Here is a 22,129-nt window from a genome sequence, read left to right on the forward strand (position 1 = left end):
CAGGGACAGAATGGGTGGGGCAGAGGGGGCAAGGCCAGGGGGAGCCAGCCCTCCACACTGCGAGGAGCATGCCAAGTCTCTTTCCACTCCCAGAGCTGTTTGAAGTGCTCTGTGCATCACGCTGGCTACTGCTGCAGTAGCAGTAATGGCAGCCAGGAGCCCCAGGCCTCCCTTCTTGCCCCCCATGCTCCATCAGCAGGTCTGGGCAAAGGCCAGCAGCTCGGGCTTCAAATCACCTCCGCCATTAACTCAGATTTTGGGCAAATCATCACACCATTCAATGCCTCAGTCTCCCCAACTGTGAAATGGAAATAGGTTTCTTTAAGGGGGCACTGATCTCATTGGAACGCACTAGACAGCTGCTACGATTATTCACCTACCTCTGCAAAAGGCTGGCCTGCCTATGCATTGCTATCGGAAAGGCACAAGTCAGCCAGAAAAGAAACTGAATCCCCGCTCTTCCAAAGATGGCGCTCAGCATGAACAGCGCCTTACTCATCGACACCGAAACCCATTCAACTTCTGCCCCAACAACAAAGTAGTTTCCACTCCACCCGCTCTCTCAGCCTGCCTGCGGGAAGTTAGTGAAATGGGAAGCGGCTGCTTCAAAATTTCCCTGCCTCGTGTGCACTTGATGACCTTGGGAAAAACAGCCAGGGAGCCTTCCATCGTGAGATGAACAGCACTCACTTGCTGAGCCGGAACAGGTACAGTCACAGGCACTGCTCTTCCACACCACTCTAAATGTTAAACTTTAATGCTGTGACCTTTAAGAAAGAATTTCTGAGCCTCAATAATTGTGTAAGGGGAGGGCAGGGGGAGGCTCTGTGTGGCGTCAGAACAAAAAAAGGTCACAAAAGCCTCTTTCAAGAGCACGCCCCAGCAATGGAGAGATTATTGCCATTAACCTATGGCTCTGGGAGGCATTTTGTTCCTTTCTGTACAAAGGTGTGTTTCTCCAAAGACAGTCAAAATAAACCACAGCTCCTTAGCTGACAGCACAGGACAGCAAGAGACAAATGTATGCAGGGACCCTATTCATTCCTGTGTCCCCTGATAGCTTTGGTTGATGCATAAGATCCATTTACACTGGTTTTGGCTTTAAATCTAGTGCCCTTTTAAAATTACTTCTATTTAAAATCGTGGTTCCTTTAAAGAAGCTACCTCTTCATCTTCAAGCGGTTTATGAGCATTCCACCATGCAGTTAGTGCACCTGTTGTTTATTATTTGCAGAGGAGAAAAAAGTACCCAACCCGTTACTTGAGTAAAAGTACAGTCACCAGTGTTCCTCTGGAAAACTACTTGAGTAAAAGTGCACCCCCCATCTTGATTGTGCTCAAGTATCCAGAAATTGAAGCAGCTGACCTTTTACTCAAGTAATTTTGGGGGGTACTTTGCCCACCTCTGTTTATTTGTTTGGCAGTCACGTGTATGAATCCCCATCTGGATCAGGACTTCACTGTGCTAGGTGCTATACAGAACTAGAACAAAGATAACTGCTTTCCCTTTCAGTGGAGCAGGGGACAGAGGCTGCAAACAACGCGAATGGAGACATCTTTGCTTTAAACTAACCATTATTGGTGTTTTTCTTTTTTAAAATGTCATCATTCCCAGCGAGCTTAAGTTTGATAAGAAGACTGCAGTTCACTTGGTGTAGGGACAATCTTTGGGTTCTACATCTGCACAGTCTAGCAATGCTGTTTATAGGCCTCAATGCAAACAATAAACTTTAACAAAAGTCTTATTTGGAGAAATATGTCAGTTTTTCTCCCTTGGTTCTCCTGATGGTGGAAGAGTCCATAATGGAGGTCTGCTACTCACCTGCTTTAAATGAAAGGGATTAAAAGCAGCGTCATCTCTAACACAAAGCAAACTCTTTTTTGTTAATCTATTGAAAACATTATTTTTACAAATTCCTATTCAATTAAGAGGCCTCAGGTTTTATTACAGATCTCTGAAAGCGCCGCCTGGAATTCATTAGTCACAGCACTCCAGTCATTAAGACAAATTGTTTTTCTGCACTGTCATTTTATAGCTGTAAGCAAAGATTTCAAGTTGGTATAGCTCAGCAACTGGGTTTATAATGTATGGATGTGCCAGACTGGAAGAGGTGGATTGGATTTTGTTTGAAACTTTAGAGCTTTAGAAGGTAGATTGGATTTTGTGTTTGGTTTTTTAAATCACAGACTACAAAACTCCTCTAGGGATGGAGATTCCACAACCCCCCTAGGCAATTTATTTCAGTGTTTAAACACCCTGACAGTTAGGATATTTCTCATCATGTACAACCTAAGCCTCCCTGGCTGTAATTTAAGCCCATTGCTTCTTGTTCTATCATCAGAGAACAAGGAGAACATTTTTTCTCCCTCCTCCTTGTAACACCCTTTTAGGTACAGTTTGGACCTCGCTGGTCTGGCACCCTGGGGACCAGACTGGTCCTGGACTCAGGGTGGTCCCCTGCTGCTGGCCCCTCAGAAGTTCCAGCCCTGGTGGGCACCCTGCCGCTGGCCCGTCAGGCTGCCCTGGCCCCAGCTGCCAGCCTTGCTGTGGTGGCCTGGCTCCCAGCCCTGTTGCAGGCTGCCCCAACGACCCCCAGCAGCTGCTGCAGCCCTGACTCCCAGCTCCCTGCTGCAGTTGCTGCACAACAGATGTTGCTGGACCAGAGAGTACTGGATTTCAGAGGTGCAATCTGTACTTGAAAACTGCTCTCATGTCCCCTTTCGCTCCTCTCTTTCTCAGACTAAAACAAACCCAGTTCTTTCAGTCTTCCCACACAGGTAATCTGTTCTAGACCTTTTATCATTTTTGTTGCTCTTCTCTGGACCTTCTCCAATTTCTCCACATCTTTCTTGAAAAGTGGTGCCCAGAACTGGACACAATACTCCAATTGAGGCCTAATCAGCGTGGAGAAGAGCAGAAGAATGACTTCTCTTGTCTTGTTCCCAGCACTCCGGAGAATGCATCCCAGAATCGTGTTGGCTTTCCTTGCAGCACCGTCACACTGTTGACTCAGATTTAGCTCGTGGTCCACTCCATCCCTAGATCCGTTCCCTAGACAGTCACTTCCCATTTTGCATACATGGAACTGCCCTCTAATTTGCCCACACTGTAAAATAAACACTCTGTGCAGTATGTCACCGTAGCCAGGGTTAAAAATGAGATATAGTTTGCTCTGGTTAAATTTATGGCAGCTGGGGAGAATTTTAACTCAGAGTTTAAAGCATCGATCTGCTGCTGTATTAAATGAAATTTTATTTGCAGTTAACCTCATATTGCTCACTGGCTGTTTAGTGGTACACGTTTAGACTTTTAATCGAAATCTGAGTCTAGCTCAGCAACTCTCTAGGCAAATGTAACACAGGTGAAGGCTTCATGCAGTCGGAAGGGTAAACACAGCCACTGTTAAGCCAAAAGGAGGGGGCAGACCCAACCTGTGCCAGATTTCAAGCTGTTTCAATGAATCTACAGCGTTAAAAGATGATTTCATGGGTGCCTGGTAAACCCCTCTGATTTCTTCCTTCACTTGTAACTTTCCATTGATGCAGCTACACCATGGGTGACAATTGCTGAAAAACAAGTACCAGTTTTGCCAATAAAGACAAGGCCGGAGCGGTGCTGGAATGCATAATTAATTGTCATTAGCAAAGGACTTTGCGATCACCCAATGAAAGCTGAAGCAAAGGTACAGCCGTGGGATAACAAAGTCTCATTAAGTGAATGCCTCTGTTGGTCTATAAGGTGCCACGGGACTTCTTGTTTTTGCGGATACAGACTAACACGGCTACCCCTCTGATACTTGGAAAATGACTATCCACTAAAATGAAGCAATTGATTTCCAAGAGACAAGCAAGCAACCACCAGGATGGAAGGCATGCAGCTTTTGAAATTCACGAGAGCACACCCAGACCAACCCCTGGCTACTACTTCCAGCCTCCTGTTTTTAAAACAGTTTTGGCATTTGGCTCCTGACTCTCCTTGTAACGGGTGATCAAAGCCATGAAATTCTGAGTTTTTTCACAGGAGCCAACAGAACAGAGACGCATCCAATCACGAAATTAAAATGATGTTGCTGTGGCAGCACTATGAAGCCACCCTTAAAATCGAAGAGCACATAAAATGGAATGAGGAAACCTCCAGAGCTTCTCCCTCTCTCTTGTGTCTGACCACACCTTTAATTTCGTATGCGATGCAGCAGTTTCCCCGCACAGGGCGACACCGTCACAGTGCTTTGGAATCCTGCCTTCTCAAGTGAGCTCAGAGAAACTAGCATTTCAGTCTCCCCAAGATCAAAGTCATGCAGATCAGCTTCCTCCCACCCTCCATAACAGTTATAAACTTGAATGAAATAGGGGCCCTCCTAAGAAGGAAAAGAGAGAGAAAATGGAGGAAAAAAGAGAACATTCAAGGAAAAGAGCCTGCAGGGCTTACCCTGTCTTATCCCTACCATAATAAAGAATTGACAAGCAACTAAATATTATCAACTCCCACAATTTTAATCATCAGCTCCTGGATTCCTGTGATTTTGTGAATCTTGGTTTCCTTTTAATTAACCAACACGAAAAAGTTTCTGTCCTTTATGGTGGCAAAGCAAAGCTTGAAAATGCAACCCCTATCAACATAAAGATCAGCAGACAAATAATATTTCTAAGATCTCGTGATTTTTAACATTTGTGTTTGGAAGAGGTATCTGGCGTGATTTTGGGGCTGCAGTCGGGGAAGACCAAGGGAATTTATAGGACACAGTGCAGAATCGGGAACCATTCTCCTGAAATTGACACTAGTACAGACTAACACGGCTACCTCTCTGTTACTATTCAATATGCTTGTGATTCAGCCTTTACATGACCGGGTAATATGAATATAGACGAGCAACACCAGCTGTAGTAGATTTTATCAAAAAGGTGCCCAGATGCTACTGTGAAGGGTGCTGACTGCAATACTGAAACAGCAATAAAAGCAGAGAGGCCGTTCCAAAATCCTTAATGAGGTAGAATCAGTTAAGTGATCCCTCTCACCCAACTGAGAAAACGGCATCTTCAAGAACAGCCCATTCCCAAGTGACAAGGTTAATGAGGTCATAACTTTTATTGGACCAACATCTGCTGATGGAAGGGCCAAGCTTTTGAGCTTCATGAGGCTCTCCGTTTGGTCTGAAGAAGGTAACCAGAGGTTCTAAGCTAAATAAAAAGTGGGACAGATTGTTAAGCCTGAGAGGGTCATACACAGGACATCACAGATGCTCTGGTTACCTTGTCTGTAGCTGAAAAAGAGCTCCGGGAAATTTGAGAAGTTGGGCCAATAATAGATATTGCCTCACTCACCTCATCTCCATCACTTCCGGGGACCAACACAGCTCCATCCGTCATGCAACCTGCAACTGAAAGTAGACCAGGTGCTTACCTGGAATGTTATGTATCGTTACAGCTAGAATGAGCAGCATGATTCGCCTCCAACTGCTGCTTCCCTGGGTGGACATGCTGTCTCCAGAAGTCTGAGATGCAGCTGGGATTTCTGACTGGCTGGCTCCTGCGCCTTTCCTCCTCTGATAGGGCTCTCCATTTTCAGCTCTGTCTGAGGGGAAAAGAGAAATCGACTCAAGATAAGTTCAGAAAGGAGCAGGGTCACATGGGGAAGCATTTGTCCTGGCTACAACCAGTGTTCGCTCTATTTTTTTCCATTCATGACTAGAATAAATTTTTGATGTGCGCCAAGGCATGTGTGGATGTGAATCACCAATAGAAACACAGGCTGCTGGCTGTGAGCGCTCTGCTGACCAGCTGGGCAGCACCTGAATCTCTCTTTTGAGATTGGTAGAACTTTTTGTATGACAAACAAGATTATCAGTAATCCTCACCTCTGGTTCGACCGTCTTAAAAATACCAAAATCCAGCCCATTTCCCTTCCCCGCGCACAAGACCTGCCTCTACAGAAGCATCTCTATATCGCTGAAGGAAGGCACTGTTATATTCAGGTATGTTTTCATACCGCAGTCTGGAACACGTCATAGCCTGTAGTCAGTGGCTGCTCCAAGGTGACCAGATGTCCTGATTTTATAGAGACATCCCAGACAGTTGGGACTTTGTCTTATAAAGGTGCCTCTTCCCTCCTACCCCATGTCAATTTTCCACACTTGATCTCAGAGCTGTTCCCAGGGATTTTCAAAAGACTTGCCCCATTTTCATCTGCTTGCCTGTTTCCTGCTCAGCCAAGGCCCTGAGATTCTCCCCAAGCCCCGTTCCCAGCAGGACATTTGAGCTGGCCTCCAACGCTATTTTAGGCCAACATTTTATAAGCACCAACAGTAAAATACAAGCACCATCTAGGACTGTGAAAGAAAAGAATGAGCAGCAGCCTGCACTATAATCAAGAACACTTAGCGCAGTCTCTCGCTCTATCTTTAGTTTGAAAAGGCAAGAAGAGGCCAAGAAATGACATGGGCAGAAATTCCTGAGCCTCACCCAGGCAACAACTGCTGCTTTGCACTATAAGAAAAGATTTGACATTTTGGAGGCACTTAACTCTCCCTGCCACCCCCTAAATTTTAACGGCAAGCGAGCAAGTGCAAAGAGTCATCTGAAACTGGTTTGATTGCATGTCAATTGCTTCCCAGGCCATTTCTAGGCAGAGTATGCTCCACTGTCACACTGCCCTTTGCAAAGCACTCGTTTCCAATGCCAATTAAGATCCTTTGCACAAAAGTGCTTGTGCAGTTGACTCCCAGAGTCAACAGAGGACAGGGGAGGGGGTGGCATTAATACTTCATAATTCACCTCATATCACTGATGAGAGAAAACAAGGGAAAAGCACTTAACAGGAGATTCTCGACAGCAACATCAAAAGCCATCAGGATTAAATTTTCAATCTCAAAGAATCAACATATTTTGGCAATCAGAAAAATGACAGAACAGCTGGAAACAAAGAGATGAGATGCCATGTGACCAGCCCACGGATGTCAGCATGGCAATCGGTGCAATGTACCACACGGCCGGGGTGCGTCCGATTGTTGTTACGCAGCTCAGCAAACTCATCCGCTCGTGGATACTTGTGCAGCTCTTCGAAAGCCACACCTGCAGCAGCACTGGGTGCCCCAACGCCAGCAAATGATCCACCTGGTCAGCCCAAATCTCCAGCCAAACCAACAGCAAGTGCCAGCACGTTTGCTTCCAGGATTTCATTTCCGAGCCCCCCCCACCACGGTAAACAAAAATATTATTTGTCGCTGGGAAACAAAAGCCCGGCAGTGAAGCAGATTAGGGATGTTAATGTTTAACCAGTTAACGGGTGGGGACTGGAGCAGCTCACCGCTGCCTGCGGGCACGAGGCTGCCTGCAGTGGGCACAGGCTCTCCAGCCCTCCCTGGTTGTGTGCCACGGGCAAGGGGTCTCTAGCACGACCAGAGCAGCAGTGGTCTGTGGCAGCCCCCAGCCACAGTGGGAGGATGGCTCAAACCCAGCCACAGTGGAGCAGCCCCCCAACCCGTCTCCTCCCCATTTAATGGGTTAACCAGTTAAAATGTTTAACCAGTTAAGTAATTAAGTGGGATTTTACATCCCTAATGCAGATCTGACAGTGGGGATTAAAATCCCAGAGCGGCCTTTTTTGTTGCACAGCCAATACCTGGGTCTAGCTTTTGTTTCCTCTCCTACCCACCCCTCTGCCACTCCTTCCTTCCAATACCTTAAGACCCACTGCTAACAAAAACAGAACAAGAGATGGGCAATAACTACGTTCCATGGGCCAGTTTCACACAACTCTGCCGTAAATATGCTCACTGCTTATGCTCATACCAGAGCAGTTGGAAGCTACCTGCAGGACCAGGTCACTTGAGTACCCCGACAATGCAGAAGGAGCAGCGCTGGGCACCTGGGATATCTTTGGTAGTCTCTGCCATGATCTCCTACTCTTACAGAGGAGTCTAAAACTAGCAGCTCTGACTGTCCACCATAAAACTGCTCCCTTGACTCAGTGCCAACCACTAGCAGTCCCAGGGAAATGTTAAAGGCTTTCAGATGCATCACAGAAGGAGCTCTCTGCTCCCACAAAAACACCCCCAGGTGGGCACTGGATTATACTCAACGCATTGAAGATGCAGCTAGGAAAGACATGATGACAAATATTGAGACTGACGGTGATGGGGAGCAAGAAATGGGGAGAACTACATGGAGAGGAAGAAGTTAAAAATCGCAGACAAAATGAATATCGCATTGGGCAGAACCCAGCCCCCAGAAGGTAAAGTTAGCAGGCAATAAAATGGAGCCACCAATACAACCTGACGCTTGGGGCTTGCCTACCATAGGTATTTTTGTATCAGTGGAGCTATAGCTGCACACATGCCTACCCTAGACATGTTGCACTGGCACGACCATGGCAATTGCATTGGCACAGCTTGAAATGACAATACCCTGGAGTTTATACCAGGGAAAATACCTGGGGCAAATGCAACCGTGGAAAAAAAAAAAAAAATCCCATGAACAGACAAGGCAAGAGCCGATGCTCAGAAATCTCTCACTGGTACTTCTATGGCAACAGCGGGCAACCTGCAGCCTGCAAGCCCCATGTGGCCCATTGGGGTTCTTTGTGTGGCCTGTGAGATATTTTGTTTTCTGTTGCCCATGTGCAAGTTTGCCGGTTTCCATCCGTGGTGTTTTTTCCCTGCCGGTATTACTCAAGTGACACACCCATAAAGCGAGGGCAGTGAAGGGAGGTGTGTGTTAAGTCCCCACCACAGTGACTGTGAGAGCCGCGCATGCCCTCTGTAGCTAATCGAAAGGCTGCTACGGTTCCCCTGGCACACACGCCAATTCTACGTAGCCAGTGCTGCTAGCAAAACTAACCCACCCCAGGAGACCATCTTGGTGTGATGGGGTTCAGGGGTCCCCATGCACTGCACCCCGTCCGCTGGCAGGAGTGACTCTCACTCAGCTGGTACAACAGGAGGTTTATTAGGCAACAGATGCCCAGTTTCTCACAGAAGCATCAGTACAGCAGTCAGAGACAGTCATTCCAACCCGTCCTGGGGAGAGGAGCCCGAGGGGTGCCCCTCTGGGGTGTAGCTTTCCCCCTCCTCAGGCTGGCTGCCTTCCAGCTCCCTCTCCCCCTCAGCCTCAAATGCCGCCTCCGATTCAAAAACAGCTCGGCTCCTCCCTCCTCTTTGTTCAGGGCTGCGGTGTTACCTGCCAGCCTAGGTTATAGCCCCAGGGTCATCCTTAGCCACTGGGAGCTGCTCTGCTCTTCTCACACATGCGCTCCCCCCACTCCATCACACTTGGTTACAACAATCTTACGTGGAGATGAAATGAGGGCCACTCAGCCACCCCACTGACTAGCCTCGGTTGCCAATGGCTGTTCTATGACCCCTAACAATGCAGTATCTAAGCACCTCCTTATTTGTATGCACTTCTCCTCAGAACACTCCTAAGAAGTAGAGGAGGGAGATTTGCTCCATTATACAAGGGGAGAACGGGGGCACACAAAGCAAAGAATTGAACCTCGGTCTCCTAGCGACCAAGCCAACGCTCTAAGGCCTGGACCAGCCTTCCTCTCACCTCTTCCAATACTCCTTTTAGCTGACCACTCTGCAGGGTTTAGAGTCCCCCCACTCCTTGCTTATCAACATCAGGACTCAGAGCAAGAAGGCAAGTGGGAGAGAGAGCCCGGTTGAGGATGTTTCTGGAAAGCTCTGTTGGCTGTAACTAGGCTGAGGGGCGGGTAATGAAATGCCCCCATGTACAAACAAACCAGAGGAAATTCCTGGAATGATGGAGCAGTCGTGAGGGTTAGGAATTCCTATGTCAAAAAAAGTGTTAGGGAGCGAGAGGAAAACCTGTGAAGCCGAGCTTTGGAGAACAGCACTTACGCTCAAGTGACAAAAGTTATTTCCACCTTTGAACAATCTGATTCCTTTTAAAGTGCTAACGAACACCCCAGAAAGCCTCTCACAGCAGCAGCCAGAGCAGGAGAGAGAATAAAGAGATTCAGATGGAATTCTGCCATCCCCATTTGCTGCCGTGTGGCTCAAACACTGAAGGCAGAGGAGATGCTATGTTAGTTGCTAGGGAAAATGTGAGGGTTTGGGGCCAGATCCTCAGCTGAGTGCAGTAGCGCTACACCACGGGTGGGGAAAATATGGCCCAGGGGCTGGATCCAGCCCAGCAAGCAGGCAGTGGGAAGCCTCGGACTGCCACCCCCACCCCCCCTTGCACCGCTCAGAAAAGCGGCTACAGGGCCCTGCTTCTTTCAAAAGCAGCGAACTGCAGTGGGGCAGATGGAGGTGCGGGGATGGTGGGAGAGGCTACCAGGTTTCTGGTCAGTGGGAGCTTCTTGTCTGAAGCCTTTCCTGTCCCCTCTGGCTCACAGACCAAGATGGCTCCTGCCATGGCCCTGCAAGCAAGAGAGTCTGCCTGCAAAATCAGCTGGGCTGATGGCCAGCAATCATCCAGGGATGCCCCCTGCCAGAGACAGTCTCTGGCAGCCTAGTCCTCCCCTACAACCCTCTGCCCCTAGCCCAAGTAATGCAAGCCCTCTGCCCTTCCCTCTGCACACACAGCCCTTCCCAGACCCTACATCTCTATCCCGTGCCCTACATCACAAACCAAAGCCCTGCACTTCAGTCCCCTGGCTCAGGTCACAACCTCCCCCTTCACTCGAACCCCCTCCTGTACTCCAACCTCTTACCCCAAGCTCCCTTCTGCACCCAGCCTCTATACGAGACCCCAGACTTCTTCCATTAATAACGTGGAGGAGGGAGGCCCTCGACCACTTTTCAAATTCTCAGAGCACGCTCCCTGCCAAAAATTATCGCCCACCCCTGAGCTACACAGATGTGTACGACCTGAAGCTCTGGTTATTCACCATCTTTTCTAGATATGCTCATCCTAAGAGGCCAGTTGTGCTCATGCCTTGTGTGTTCTCCCGCTGCAAACATTCTCATCTGGGCTCAGACATCTGGCACGATGGGTTCCCTGTCTGAGCTACTGTGGAATTTCACTGCTGAAATTCAATGGGGTGGGCTCTGTTCTGAAAATCCCAGCCATGCTCTCTCCTCACTACCGCTTAATTCCTCCTTTTGGAGGACAGGGATCGTGGCTCTGTTCTGCAGGTATTGTCAGGATTCAGCCGTAAATGCCAGGAATGTGCTCTGAAAACTTGGGTGCTCAGCACGGGGAATACCATCAGCTGATACAACTTCTCTCCCTCTGATCTCTCACCTACAAGTAGCGCCCAGATTTTTCTTGTTGGCCAGAGACATCTCTACCATCTCACACCTAAGATGCAACTATCAGCAGGGGAGCAAAGCAGGGCTATGAATATTCCAAAGATAATTTGTTGGCTAAGGATTTGAATTAAAAGCACCTACGTGTTACCCAGACGTGGAAGCAAGCTTGTCAGGAACACAGTGGGCTCAACTTCCCGCCCATGCTCATGTTTCTCAAGCAGTTTAACCTTCTCAGATGTCCAGCTTGTACAGCTGTCAGGCCACTGATTGGGTAGCAAAACAGTTGTCAAAGTCTAATTATGTGGTTAGAGGTGCTGGTTCTGTTTTAACTTCACCTTTCACCCATTTCACCTTATTATGAGATCCCTTCTACAATAACAGCATCAGACTGCGCTCATGCTGCAAATGAGGCGTAACTCCAGTGCATTGGTGTTGGTTGGGACACACGATAAAGTTTAATTGCTGCATCTCTTCTGGATGCTGCTTTCTGCACGTGAGTGTAAGACAAACGCAGACTCCAGCATTGTTGGTGATGCCTTTTTGTTGTTGTTGTTAAACCAGATCAAAAGATGTTAAGGGCAGGTCCACAGCAAAGGACAAAACTAACGTAAGATATGCATTTCCAGCTAGGTGAATTGCGTAGCTGGAGCTGACAGACCTTTCATCGGTTTTCTGCATCATCCTCACAGCAGCAGGTCAGTGGAAGAAACTCTCCTGTCAACTTCCCTTACTCCTTGCAACTGTGAGGAGTACCGGGAATGACAGCAGTGCCCTGAGCTTTTGATTTAGCACGGCCCTATCACACACACTAAATCAAAACCTGGAAGACGGACTCCCAGTGCGCCAACCTGACCGTGAGCACAGGCAAGCCCTAAAACACACACACACTCCTCAAACCAGTGCTCCCTGTAAGCTGAGTGCTTGGACAGCCACCCAGGAGAGGTTCAAATGACACCCAGTTGATTAGCAGAGCACCCACAGCCAGTAGCATGTGTTTCTACTGATGGTGCACATCCATGTGCGTCTCGGTGTGCATAATGCAATTTATTCTACACATGGATGAAAAAAATTGAGGGGAACATCACCTCTAACCCATTACAATGTAATGTTATCTTGGCTGCATTTTCATCTACTATATAATCATATCATCTAATCGTGTGTATCGATAGGTGCTACACAGAGAAAGGAAGAGCATGAGAGTGAATCACTAAATAGTCATGGATAATTTTTTATTTTAACCTTTAAGGCTCAGCCTGCCCTTAACCCTCCCTTAGTGTTTCTGATCTTTGAACACTGATTGAAACAGACCAAGCACAGGACTGGGGGCCTAATACCTCTGCCTCCATTTCCCCCGCCTCTCAAATAGCTAAGGCAGCCATCTCCTGGGGTATGAAGAAGGTTGATAATTGCCTGCAGATAGAGCATGCGGTGAGTGTTTGTATGCCCAGTAAAGGACTTAGGAACACATTCCAATGACTTTTTCTACAGATCCCCAAGTGCCTTTATGCTGATGGGAAAATATAATTCATTAATACCGGATGACAAAAGGGAAAATGAGGTACGCAAAGGCTAAGGGACGTGCCCGGGGGCATATGGTGAGTCCGTGGCAGTGTTGGCAAGAGCATACAAAGTCTCCAGATACTCAGCCCGGTATCCTAGCCCATTCAACGTTATTCAGGCTAGAAGGAAGAAATGTGGTCACCTAGTCCGACCTCCTGTATGACATGTGGCAGACAATCTCAATCAGTCACCACTGATTTCAGCTTACAACTTCGGTCTGAGCTAGAGTATCACCTGGGGAACCTATACTGCCACACAAACCACATGCTCTGAGCCAGCGTCAGCTGGCTCAGGCAGCAGGGCTAAAACAGCAGAGTAGAAGCTCAGGCTCAGGCTCCAAGCTGGGCTGAGAGATGCCATAAGAGAGGCGTGTCTGAGGCTATACCTACATCACAGTTACAACCCCACGGCTGGCCCCTGCCAGCTGCCTCTCACTAAGGTGCTGTTTCGTCACAGTGCATGTGTCTGGACAGGCCAGAGGCCAAGCAGCAGTGTCCTGTGGGGTAGGAGTTTTGCAGTCTAAGCCTGAATGTCTGCACTGCAATGTCCTTTAGCCAGAGACAGCTGGTGTGGACCATCTGCAGTTATCTAATTATAGTACGCACACATCCTCAGGGTCCAGACTCCAGCCAGAACATCTGCCCTTCAATATCACAGCCCCACAGGCCAAGCCTGCACACCCGAGTTAGCTGACCTACGCCAGCCACAGCCATACTGCTGCTCTTCTGCTGCATTACACAGACATCCCCAGTTTTGTAAAGTCAACACCTGATGCAGGCTGCCCCTTGTCCCCAGGTAAATTGTTCCAGTGCTCATGTTAAAAGCCTTGTGCTTTATTTCTTGGCTGAAATGGTCTAGTGTCAGCTTCCATTTACTGGATCATCTCATGGTTTTTTTTCTGCCATATTAAAAAAAACACTGCTTACTCTCGAAAATCTTTTCCCCATTTGGTCTTGAAGACCATGATCACGTCACCCCTGAACTGCGCCTTGAATACTAAACAGCATTCGACCAAGTGACAGAGAAATAGCCGTGTTAGTCTGTATTCTATCAAAACAAAAGCCGTCACGTAGCACTTTAAAGGCTAACAAAATAACTGATTAGGTGATGAGCTAATGTCCCACGAAAGCTCATCACCTACTCAATTATTGTGTTAGTCTTTAAAGTGCTACGTGACTGCTTTTGTGTTTTGATAGCACTAGAGCAAGTCTCTCCCTGTCAGGCACATCTTCTAGACATTGTAGTTCTTTTCAGAGCCCTTTCCAAGCTTACCAAAGGCTTTCTGAAGCGTGGACACCAGCACTGGTCATACTGAATCCAGCAATGGCTCCAGTAAGGCTAAGTCAATACCATCTCGTCACACCAACCCTCTTCCTCCTCAGGCAGAAAGGCAGGAAACATAGAATATAACCACAGAGGATAAAATCCTTGCTGAACTCAATTTGATATCTGGTGTCCTTCTCTGTGAAGCCCAGTTATAATGGCTAGGTACAGGGCCAGGGTGAAACATATAAACATCAAGATATGCCTGCTATACTATATTCTGCCTGGCGCTCTTTGACGCATTCAAAGAAACTTCATAAATTCATAGCTCCATAGCACAAAGGCACTTTTATCTCAGCAAGCTCCCCTCATCAGCATCACCATTATGGGCTCATCACCAGGTCGGCTTCCCAATCAACGTGAGAAAGGAGGAAAATTGTCTCTAAGAGATGGGGAAGCGGATGCCTCTCGTGATCAGCAGTATTCAGGGAAGGGAAATGATAGCCAGCCAATCAGCAGGCACTTGTTATGAAAAAGGCCTCCCATCTGCGGCGTGTGGCTGGATAGTTTTGCTGAAGGTGTGGCCACACCTCCCTGGTGCAATTCACTTTCCGATGTTTGTCCCTATGTGCCAAGCCATCAGTTGTTAGAGCCTAAGTTCCAAGGGGCATACACGCAGGATACTGCAGTTGGGAAGGTTGACTAGAGCACACGGACAAACTGAAACTACGGTTGATCAGAACAAGCACGGGTGACAGCCAATGTTCCCTTTACGTTTTCCCCTCTACGGGCGAAGTAATTGTTTTCACGTGCACCGAGGCCTGTGCGCATGCGCACCAACCATAGGAACGCACAAAGCCGACCATGGGCGCTGTGCTAATCAGCTGGGCAGCACCTGAATGCCTGCTGGGTGACTGCCCAAGCATTCAGCTTACAGGAACACTGGTGACGGCGGCAGCGAAGCCAGGGCTGCACGAGCTACCTCACCCTGCTTGGATTCTGCTGGGTACATACTTGGCAGGCCGCTGCATTCCTCTCGTTACTTGAGGTTGATTTCTCCAGCTCACTCAAGGGCACATCAACACGTGCTGCAGTCTTCGATCCCAAATCCACGGCAGAAAACAGGGCCTCACTCAAGGCTGGGTCAAAACTCCTGTGAACCCGCAGATGGCAGCAAGACCCTGCTGTGTCCAGCTCCCTGCCGTGGCTAGAGTTGTGTGTGCAGGCAGACAAGGTCTCAGGCAGACCTCTTGGAAAACAGTGTGCAAATTTCAAAAAACAGGCCAATGGTGAGTAACCTGCACCCCAGCAGGGTACTACGTGTGGCCTATGAGACATTTTCTTTACCATGGCCCATACACATGGTTGCCCAATGCCTCTGGTTTCCATCCACTTCATTTTTCCCTCCCAGTATTACTAAAGCGACACATCCATAAAGTGAGGTGGGCACTGCCTGCCCGCACAGAACACGGACTGTGAGAGCCATGCGCTCCCTCTGCAGCCTGCCGTTCCATCAGCACAGCCTGCAAATCCTCGGTACGCCAGCGCAATTAGCAAAACTACCCTGTCCTGGGAGGCTGTCTCAGTGACGAGACTCTGGCAGCCCACTGAGATGAAGGAGGGCCACTCATGCACCCCCTTGCTAGCCTAGGCTGCCCATCACTGAAGTAGGTGCTGGCATATGCCAAGCTGGCTATCCCCTGACCAATCACACAGAAGCCCATTGCTGGGGTGTGCTGGGGCAGCAGGAGAGCCACGTCTCAGACATACAATTGCCTGGTGCCAACTAGCACAACCCCATCTGCACTGAGGGACAAATGAGCCCCCAGCAGCCACAAGCCACATCGCCTCTGCCCCAGGTCCCGTCTCTCTAACTGCAACTGCGCATCTGTGAGACCAGCAGAGCCAGTGAAACCGAGCGTGATTGACACCCGCTAACTGGAGCTGGTGCGGTTGAATAAAGCCTCACTAGGCTTCTGCTGACCATAGGAGTTTGTGCTCCAACAGGTGCCGCTCTGGTTCTTTAGCAGCCACCTTCAGGGTATGTGTGTAATACTTGACACTCCCCAGAAGAGTACAAGGGTCCATCCTCAGGAGGCCACAGCAAGGGGGACAAAAATGCAAACAACAGAGAAGGAATAAGGGTTTTGTTTGGCCCACACTGAGATCCAAACACTTCTGCAGTAAGTGCTCCACAGCTAACAGGCCTGCACGGCAACAGGGAGACCCAACCGTAACACCGGGGCTCCGGGAAGAGGTGGGCAGCCTGCATTTGTTTCCCCCCTTGTACCTCTAGTCACCTGCATTTCACAAACAGGGAAACCCAGGTGCCGTGAGTCACAGTCCTTTGCTTCCGGCAGGAGAGCAGCTTTCCTAGTTTTGAAGCCTAAATGCTGCCGGTTGTCTCCTGTCAGGGAAACAAGAGCTGAAAAATTACCTGCGTTGTCAAAACCTGACTTTTTTAAAGCAAAAAAAAAAAAAAAAAAAAACCCCACGAAGTTCCTTTGGCACCGGCTCTGTTCAGGAGCGAGTTAATCTCTTTCCCTTTCATTGCAGTCTCCCCTTCGGCTATTTTTCACATGCTATTGCTTTTTGGAGCTCTATCCCTGCCCATATTAGAATCTAGGAGGAGGCGCAGCGCGGCGAGTGTCAGACATCCACAACGCCAACACTCGCGCTCTCCTCCCCGCAAATCGAAGGAAGCCTCAGGGGAAGACACCAGACAGTTCAGCTCAATACAGCTGTCAAAACCAGTAAGTTCAAGGGAAAAGAACTGCCTATCACTCAGGGTCCTCGATCTCCTCCCTTTCCACCTATTTCTGTCGTTTGGCGGTTTTCTTGTTTTTAAGTAGCACCATTTTTAATTTCCCCCATCACCACCCCATGGGCTGAGAGTTACACAATGAAGCACTTAAACAGCCTGCACCAGAGCTCCCTAAGCCATAGGGTCAGAAGCAGCAGTCATTGGTACCAGAGAAACAGCTGGAAATAACATGAAATAAAGTCAAGGAATGAAGGAAAGAAACATCCAGGCATATTTGCTGGGCTTGGCCTGAAACTCAGAGGCATCCTTTAGCTCCCCTGAGCCTCCAGATAGACCCAACTGGGGCAGCTGAACAGCTGGTTTCAGTTACAGCCTGCCCTGGTCACAACCAGCAGTGATCTCTGCACCTGGGGAGAGGGGGAAAGACCGTAAAGCTGGCAGCTCTCTAGCACCTGGACATTGCTCTACACCAGAGGAAGGCACAGTGTGTCCAGCAGGGCAGCTGGAATATCCCCTTTTATGCCACCTAAGCGGTGCAAAGTGGACAGAACTCGGAGCCAGGAACTGATCTTTTGTTTTAGGCCACAAATATCGGCAACTGTTAGACCCGTGCAGATTGTTACTGACTGGGAACCACGATGTAATACTGCAGTGTGGCAGCACCAGTGAGGTAGGGGTTTGATGTTGGGTTTAAATTGGAAAAGGGCCTGTTCGGTGAACTCTTCAAGGCTTCTGACCCAGCCTGGACTCCCCTTCTTTGCAGGCGTCTTCTCTAGGAAAGAGACCATGTTAGCTAACAAAGGGGAAAATCTAAGTGAAAACAGAGGAGCTGCTCACAGTGGTAACAGGTGGAGGTAAAGCCCAGGCTCCTCCCTAGTTTTCTACCTCCACCTGGAAACCTGCATGAAAACTGCAGACTCCTTTATCTTCACCAGTGTTTTCCCAGGTATTAGTTACCGCGAGTGCAGTGCAAGCATGCCCCTTGGTCCCAAGTGAAGACACGGCCTGCTTGCCACAAGGAACGTGGGGGAAAATCATCAAGTAATGCACAGATGAACTCCGGTGACCTTTTCACATGTACCACCACATCAGCCACTGCTCCCCAAAGGATAACAATGCAGGAAGGACCCAAGCACAATTTTCCAGCCTTGCCCTCTTGCCCTTGTAAAAAATCAGGAAAATTAAACATTTTTACACGTCTCTTCAGCATGTCTTCAGTCTTCCATGGTTTAACGCAATATCCCAAGAGCTCATCAAAGGGAAGCCAAAAGCTACACCATCTCCCATTCCCTTTCCTCCTTTTCAGGCCCAGAGGATACCCAGCCGGCCCACTGATGCAGCTCACGTGCAATGACATACCGTTTTGTTCTGATTCCCTTTCTCCTCCTCCCTATCCTGCCTTCCTGCAAGGGTCTATAAGAACATAATTAGGAAAAGGGAAAACTGCTTACTGAAGCATGGACCACACTGCACAATGCAACAACAAAACAGGAACTCACATCTCAGTTGCTTTTTACTGCTTTATTTTCTTTTGCCCTATTATGTCCCACATACACCAGGCCAGAATTCAGATTACTCAAGACATGGCCGGGCCAAACCTTCATTCCCAACAAGCCTCCCTGCCACCTCCCTGGTAGCAGGTTCCAATAAGCAATAAGGAAAAGAGCAAAGCTAACCATATGCAAAGGACGGGCGCACATATATCATAACCCAATCTGGCACAAGAGATTAGCAGGGGATTTCTGGGATCAGAGACACACTTTGGCTATTGAAGTCCATGAGGCAAGTCCTGGCTGCTCAGCCTGTGTGAAAAATGAGGCCCAGTTTTGCTTTGGAAAAAAGTTTTGGCTTCAATGCACTAAAGCACCAGGTTATCTTTTGCAGCTCACCAGCCAGCCCATCCTCCCGCCCCTCTCCCACTCTCACCATGCAACACACACAGGAGGAAACCAACCCTTGGTATATAAATCAGAGGCTGCAGCCTTCAAATTTACACATTCACACCAAACTCCGCAATAAGCCTCTCACAATGGCTTCCGGCAAAGTTTAAACAGAAACCAGAGAGATATTAGATGTGCTGGTTTTAACCCACAAGTTGTCTTAGAACAACTGTTGCTCGGATTAGTATCAGCTCCCTGTTAATTACCCTAAGGTGTGGAATGCACCTCCCCCGCTTCCCCAGCAATGGGAGTGCTGGAATTCCTCATGCAAAGAAATACCTGTACTGAGCAGTAATGCACAGAAGAGGAAAAGATGAAATCAAGATTCCAGAGTTCCAATTTCTTGGCATCTCAGTTTCCCCATCTGAGTTTAAGGCTACCTAACTCACAAGCATGACAAGACTTTGTATTTGCAAGCAGTTCAGAGACACTCTGAGAAAGCCCAAAGCTTTTTGGCTCAGAACGCTCCCTGTCAAATTCCCATCTCTGTTACCCTTAGGGCAAACACACACTCAGGCTACACTTAAAAATCATCCAGCTGCCACCGCTGTCATGTAGTTACAAGGAATACACTGATACAGCACAGGGCGGCCAGTCTCCTGCGCCAATCAACAGACTGAGGTTTGCAGGACTCGCACCAGAGCTTGAAAAATAGCCATATACTCAGCACTTTGAGGCTGCAGCTTGGGCTCTGAAGTTCAACTCCCCTCACCTGAGCTCAAACCTGAGCTCGGGCAGGGCTGCAATTTCAAAGCACGGTCTCCAGAGCTCTTAGTAGAGCATTGGCACAAGCCCTTCCACCCCAGCAGGTTGTGTGGATGTGCTCAGAAAGCCGGAAACCGTAACACCAACAGTGCCCGGTTCTCTCTGTATGTAGGTAGGTGCCCAGGAGCCTAGAAATACCAAAGGAGAACCAGGGTAGGTTAAACAATATCTTATATTGGATCAGTTTCTGTGGGTGAGCAAGAAAACCTTTCAAGCCACACAGACCTGAGGAAGAGCGCTGTATAAACTTGCAAGTCATCTTTTTCACCAACAGAAGTTGGTCCATTAAAAGACATCACTTCCCCAAGCTTGTCTCTCCTCAGATCAACACAGCTATAAACACCCCAAACAACGACGAACAACTAAGTCAGTTACAATGTTCCAGCACCTTGTACCAACACCCTGCCCTACGCTCAACCACATGGACCTTAACACACAACCAGTTCCCCAATGTTACAGCATTAGCTCCTGTGCTCTCCTAAATGCAAACAGCCACAGGTCACACCACATTTCTCTGTCCACAGCAAAAGTCTGTGGAAATATGATCCACTGGATGCCCTCAAGTACAAGCCCAAGATCATTAGGTGACCCCACTTCCATACACACAGCCATCTCCACTCATTCCTAGGCTCCATAAAGGGCAATGTTATCTAGTAAACTGAGGGAACACTGCGAAGGATGAGCATGGGATACTAGTTGCAGCAGGATGAATTCTTTTTGAATTTTAATATACACCCAGAGAAGAGTGACTTGCTACAAGACATGCAGGAGGATTCCCTTTCACAGTCCAACACACAACAAACTCAGATGATGCGGTGTTAAGACTGCATCGTCCTGAACCCAGGCGCAAACTGCAAACATGGCAAAGCACCAGAGCTGGGCTGGACTCAAACCTGGGACCTCTGGAGCTTAATGCAGGAACCTCAACACTTTGAGCTAAAAGCCACCTGGCTCTCAACAAAGGGTGCAGAGGAAACATTCTCTCCCTCTCTCTAAATGATCTGGGTGCCACCCAAAGGGACAGCGAATTACCCCTAGGTGCGGAGGTTACACGGCACAAAGGTAAAGTTCCCCAGCTCCTCCTGGGAGCCCTCCTCTTCCCTTCACTCCCCATTTGGTACCAGCTCCAAACAGAACCAACTACAGTAATCCCCCAAGATATGCACATTCAAAATGTGTGCATCTCCCATTTATGTCAGAGGGGTGCGGAGCTAGTCTACTGAAACTAAGCCACTCCGCACTGGACCGGGAAAGACGGCAGGAAATAGCGAGAGAGGCATCAGACACCAATGGAACCTGAGCCCACGGTTATTGATGACGACGATGATGATGTGGGAGGGAGCAGTGCCGGGAGGGCGGGGCAGGGAGACATGCAGCCCCATGGCTGGAGCACAGCCAGCAGCAGGGTCCCTAGCCAGGGGGCAGGGAGACCCGCAGCCCCATGGCTGGAGCCTTCTCCCTCCCTTCTCCCAGCCACACACTTGGGCAGAGGTGGCTTGAAGTTGAGAGCATCCAATGGATCATGCCATGAGGGCATCAATGGAGCCAACGGATCATGTCAGACAGCTGCATGGCTGGGGGAAGAGAGGGAGAAGGCTCTTTGCCTGGTTCCTGGCTCCCTGCCACTTGTGCGAACCAGGAAGCTGACCAGCCATGAACTGGTCAGCTTCCCAGTTCCTGCAAGCAGTGGGGAGACAGGAACCAAGTGACAGCCTGGCTCCCCTCCCCTTGCAGAGCTGCGAAACTGACCAGGGCAGCAGCCCTGGTCAGTGTCCTGGCTCCAAGGAGTGGAGGGGAGCAGGGAGCCAGGCTGCCCCTGGTTCCTAGCTCCCCTCCACTGGCTGGAGCCAGGAAACTGACCAAGGCTGCTGCCCTACTCAGTTTCCTGGCTCTGCAAAGGGAGGGGAGCTGGGAGGTTCCCAGCTCCCCATTGCTTGCGGGACCCCTGAAACTGACCAGCTCATGGCTGGTCAGTTTTCCGGGCCCCACCAGTAGCGGAGAGATGGGAACCAGGCTGCTCCCTGGTTCAAGGCTTCCTGCCACTGTGGGACCCAGGAAACTGACCAGCCCTCATGGGCTGGTCACTTTCCCAGCTCCTGCAGGCCCAGCGGAACTGGGAACCAGGCTGCTCCCACTCCCCTTGACTTGCATGAAGATTTGAGTTACGCAGGGGCTGCAGGAACGCAGCCCTGTGTAATTCAAGGGTTTACTGTAATTCAACAAAACAGACCAAAAAACCAACAACCCATGAGGGCCTTTAAACATGCAAAAACTGAACTGTGTGCAGATGGGAGGGGGGCAGGGAACAGCAGATGCAACTCCACAGCAATCAACTCAGAACAAAATATTCAAGCCAAAAAAAAAAAAAAAAAAATCCCACACACAATAGAGGAAACTTCCAACATCTTTCAATAATAATTTACAAAACAATTCGTTCTGGTTCCTGCTTAAGCCGCCTCCACAGTTAGCACCTTACAGCACAGCAGAGCACTGGGGCCGAACACCAGAGCCTGCCACTATTCTTCAGGCCAACTAGCACTCAGGATGCCGTGGGACCTTCCCTATTCCACTGCTGTGTGTCCCTGTTTTGCCAATCAAAAGCTTTCCCTGGCATGCAAGTC

General features: G+C 48.9%; 1 protein-coding gene across 7 annotated transcripts in view; it reads right to left on the minus strand.

Moving 5' to 3' along the window:
- The window catches only part of SLC39A11 (solute carrier family 39 member 11), a 318,218-nt gene that overhangs the window by 121,356 nt on the left and 174,733 nt on the right, over window positions 1-22,129 (minus strand). For all 7 annotated transcript variants that reach the window (XM_075014328.1, XM_075014323.1, XM_075014327.1 and 4 more), the window contains one exon: window positions 5,402-5,572. In XM_075014328.1, coding sequence (XP_074870429.1) covers window positions 5,402-5,572 — 171 coding nt within the window. The remainder of the gene's footprint in view (window positions 1-5,401; window positions 5,573-22,129) is intronic.

This window comes from Carettochelys insculpta, chromosome 20 (genome assembly GCF_033958435.1).
Source record: "Carettochelys insculpta isolate YL-2023 chromosome 20, ASM3395843v1, whole genome shotgun sequence".
Taxonomy (NCBI): Eukaryota; Metazoa; Chordata; order Testudines; family Carettochelyidae; genus Carettochelys; species Carettochelys insculpta.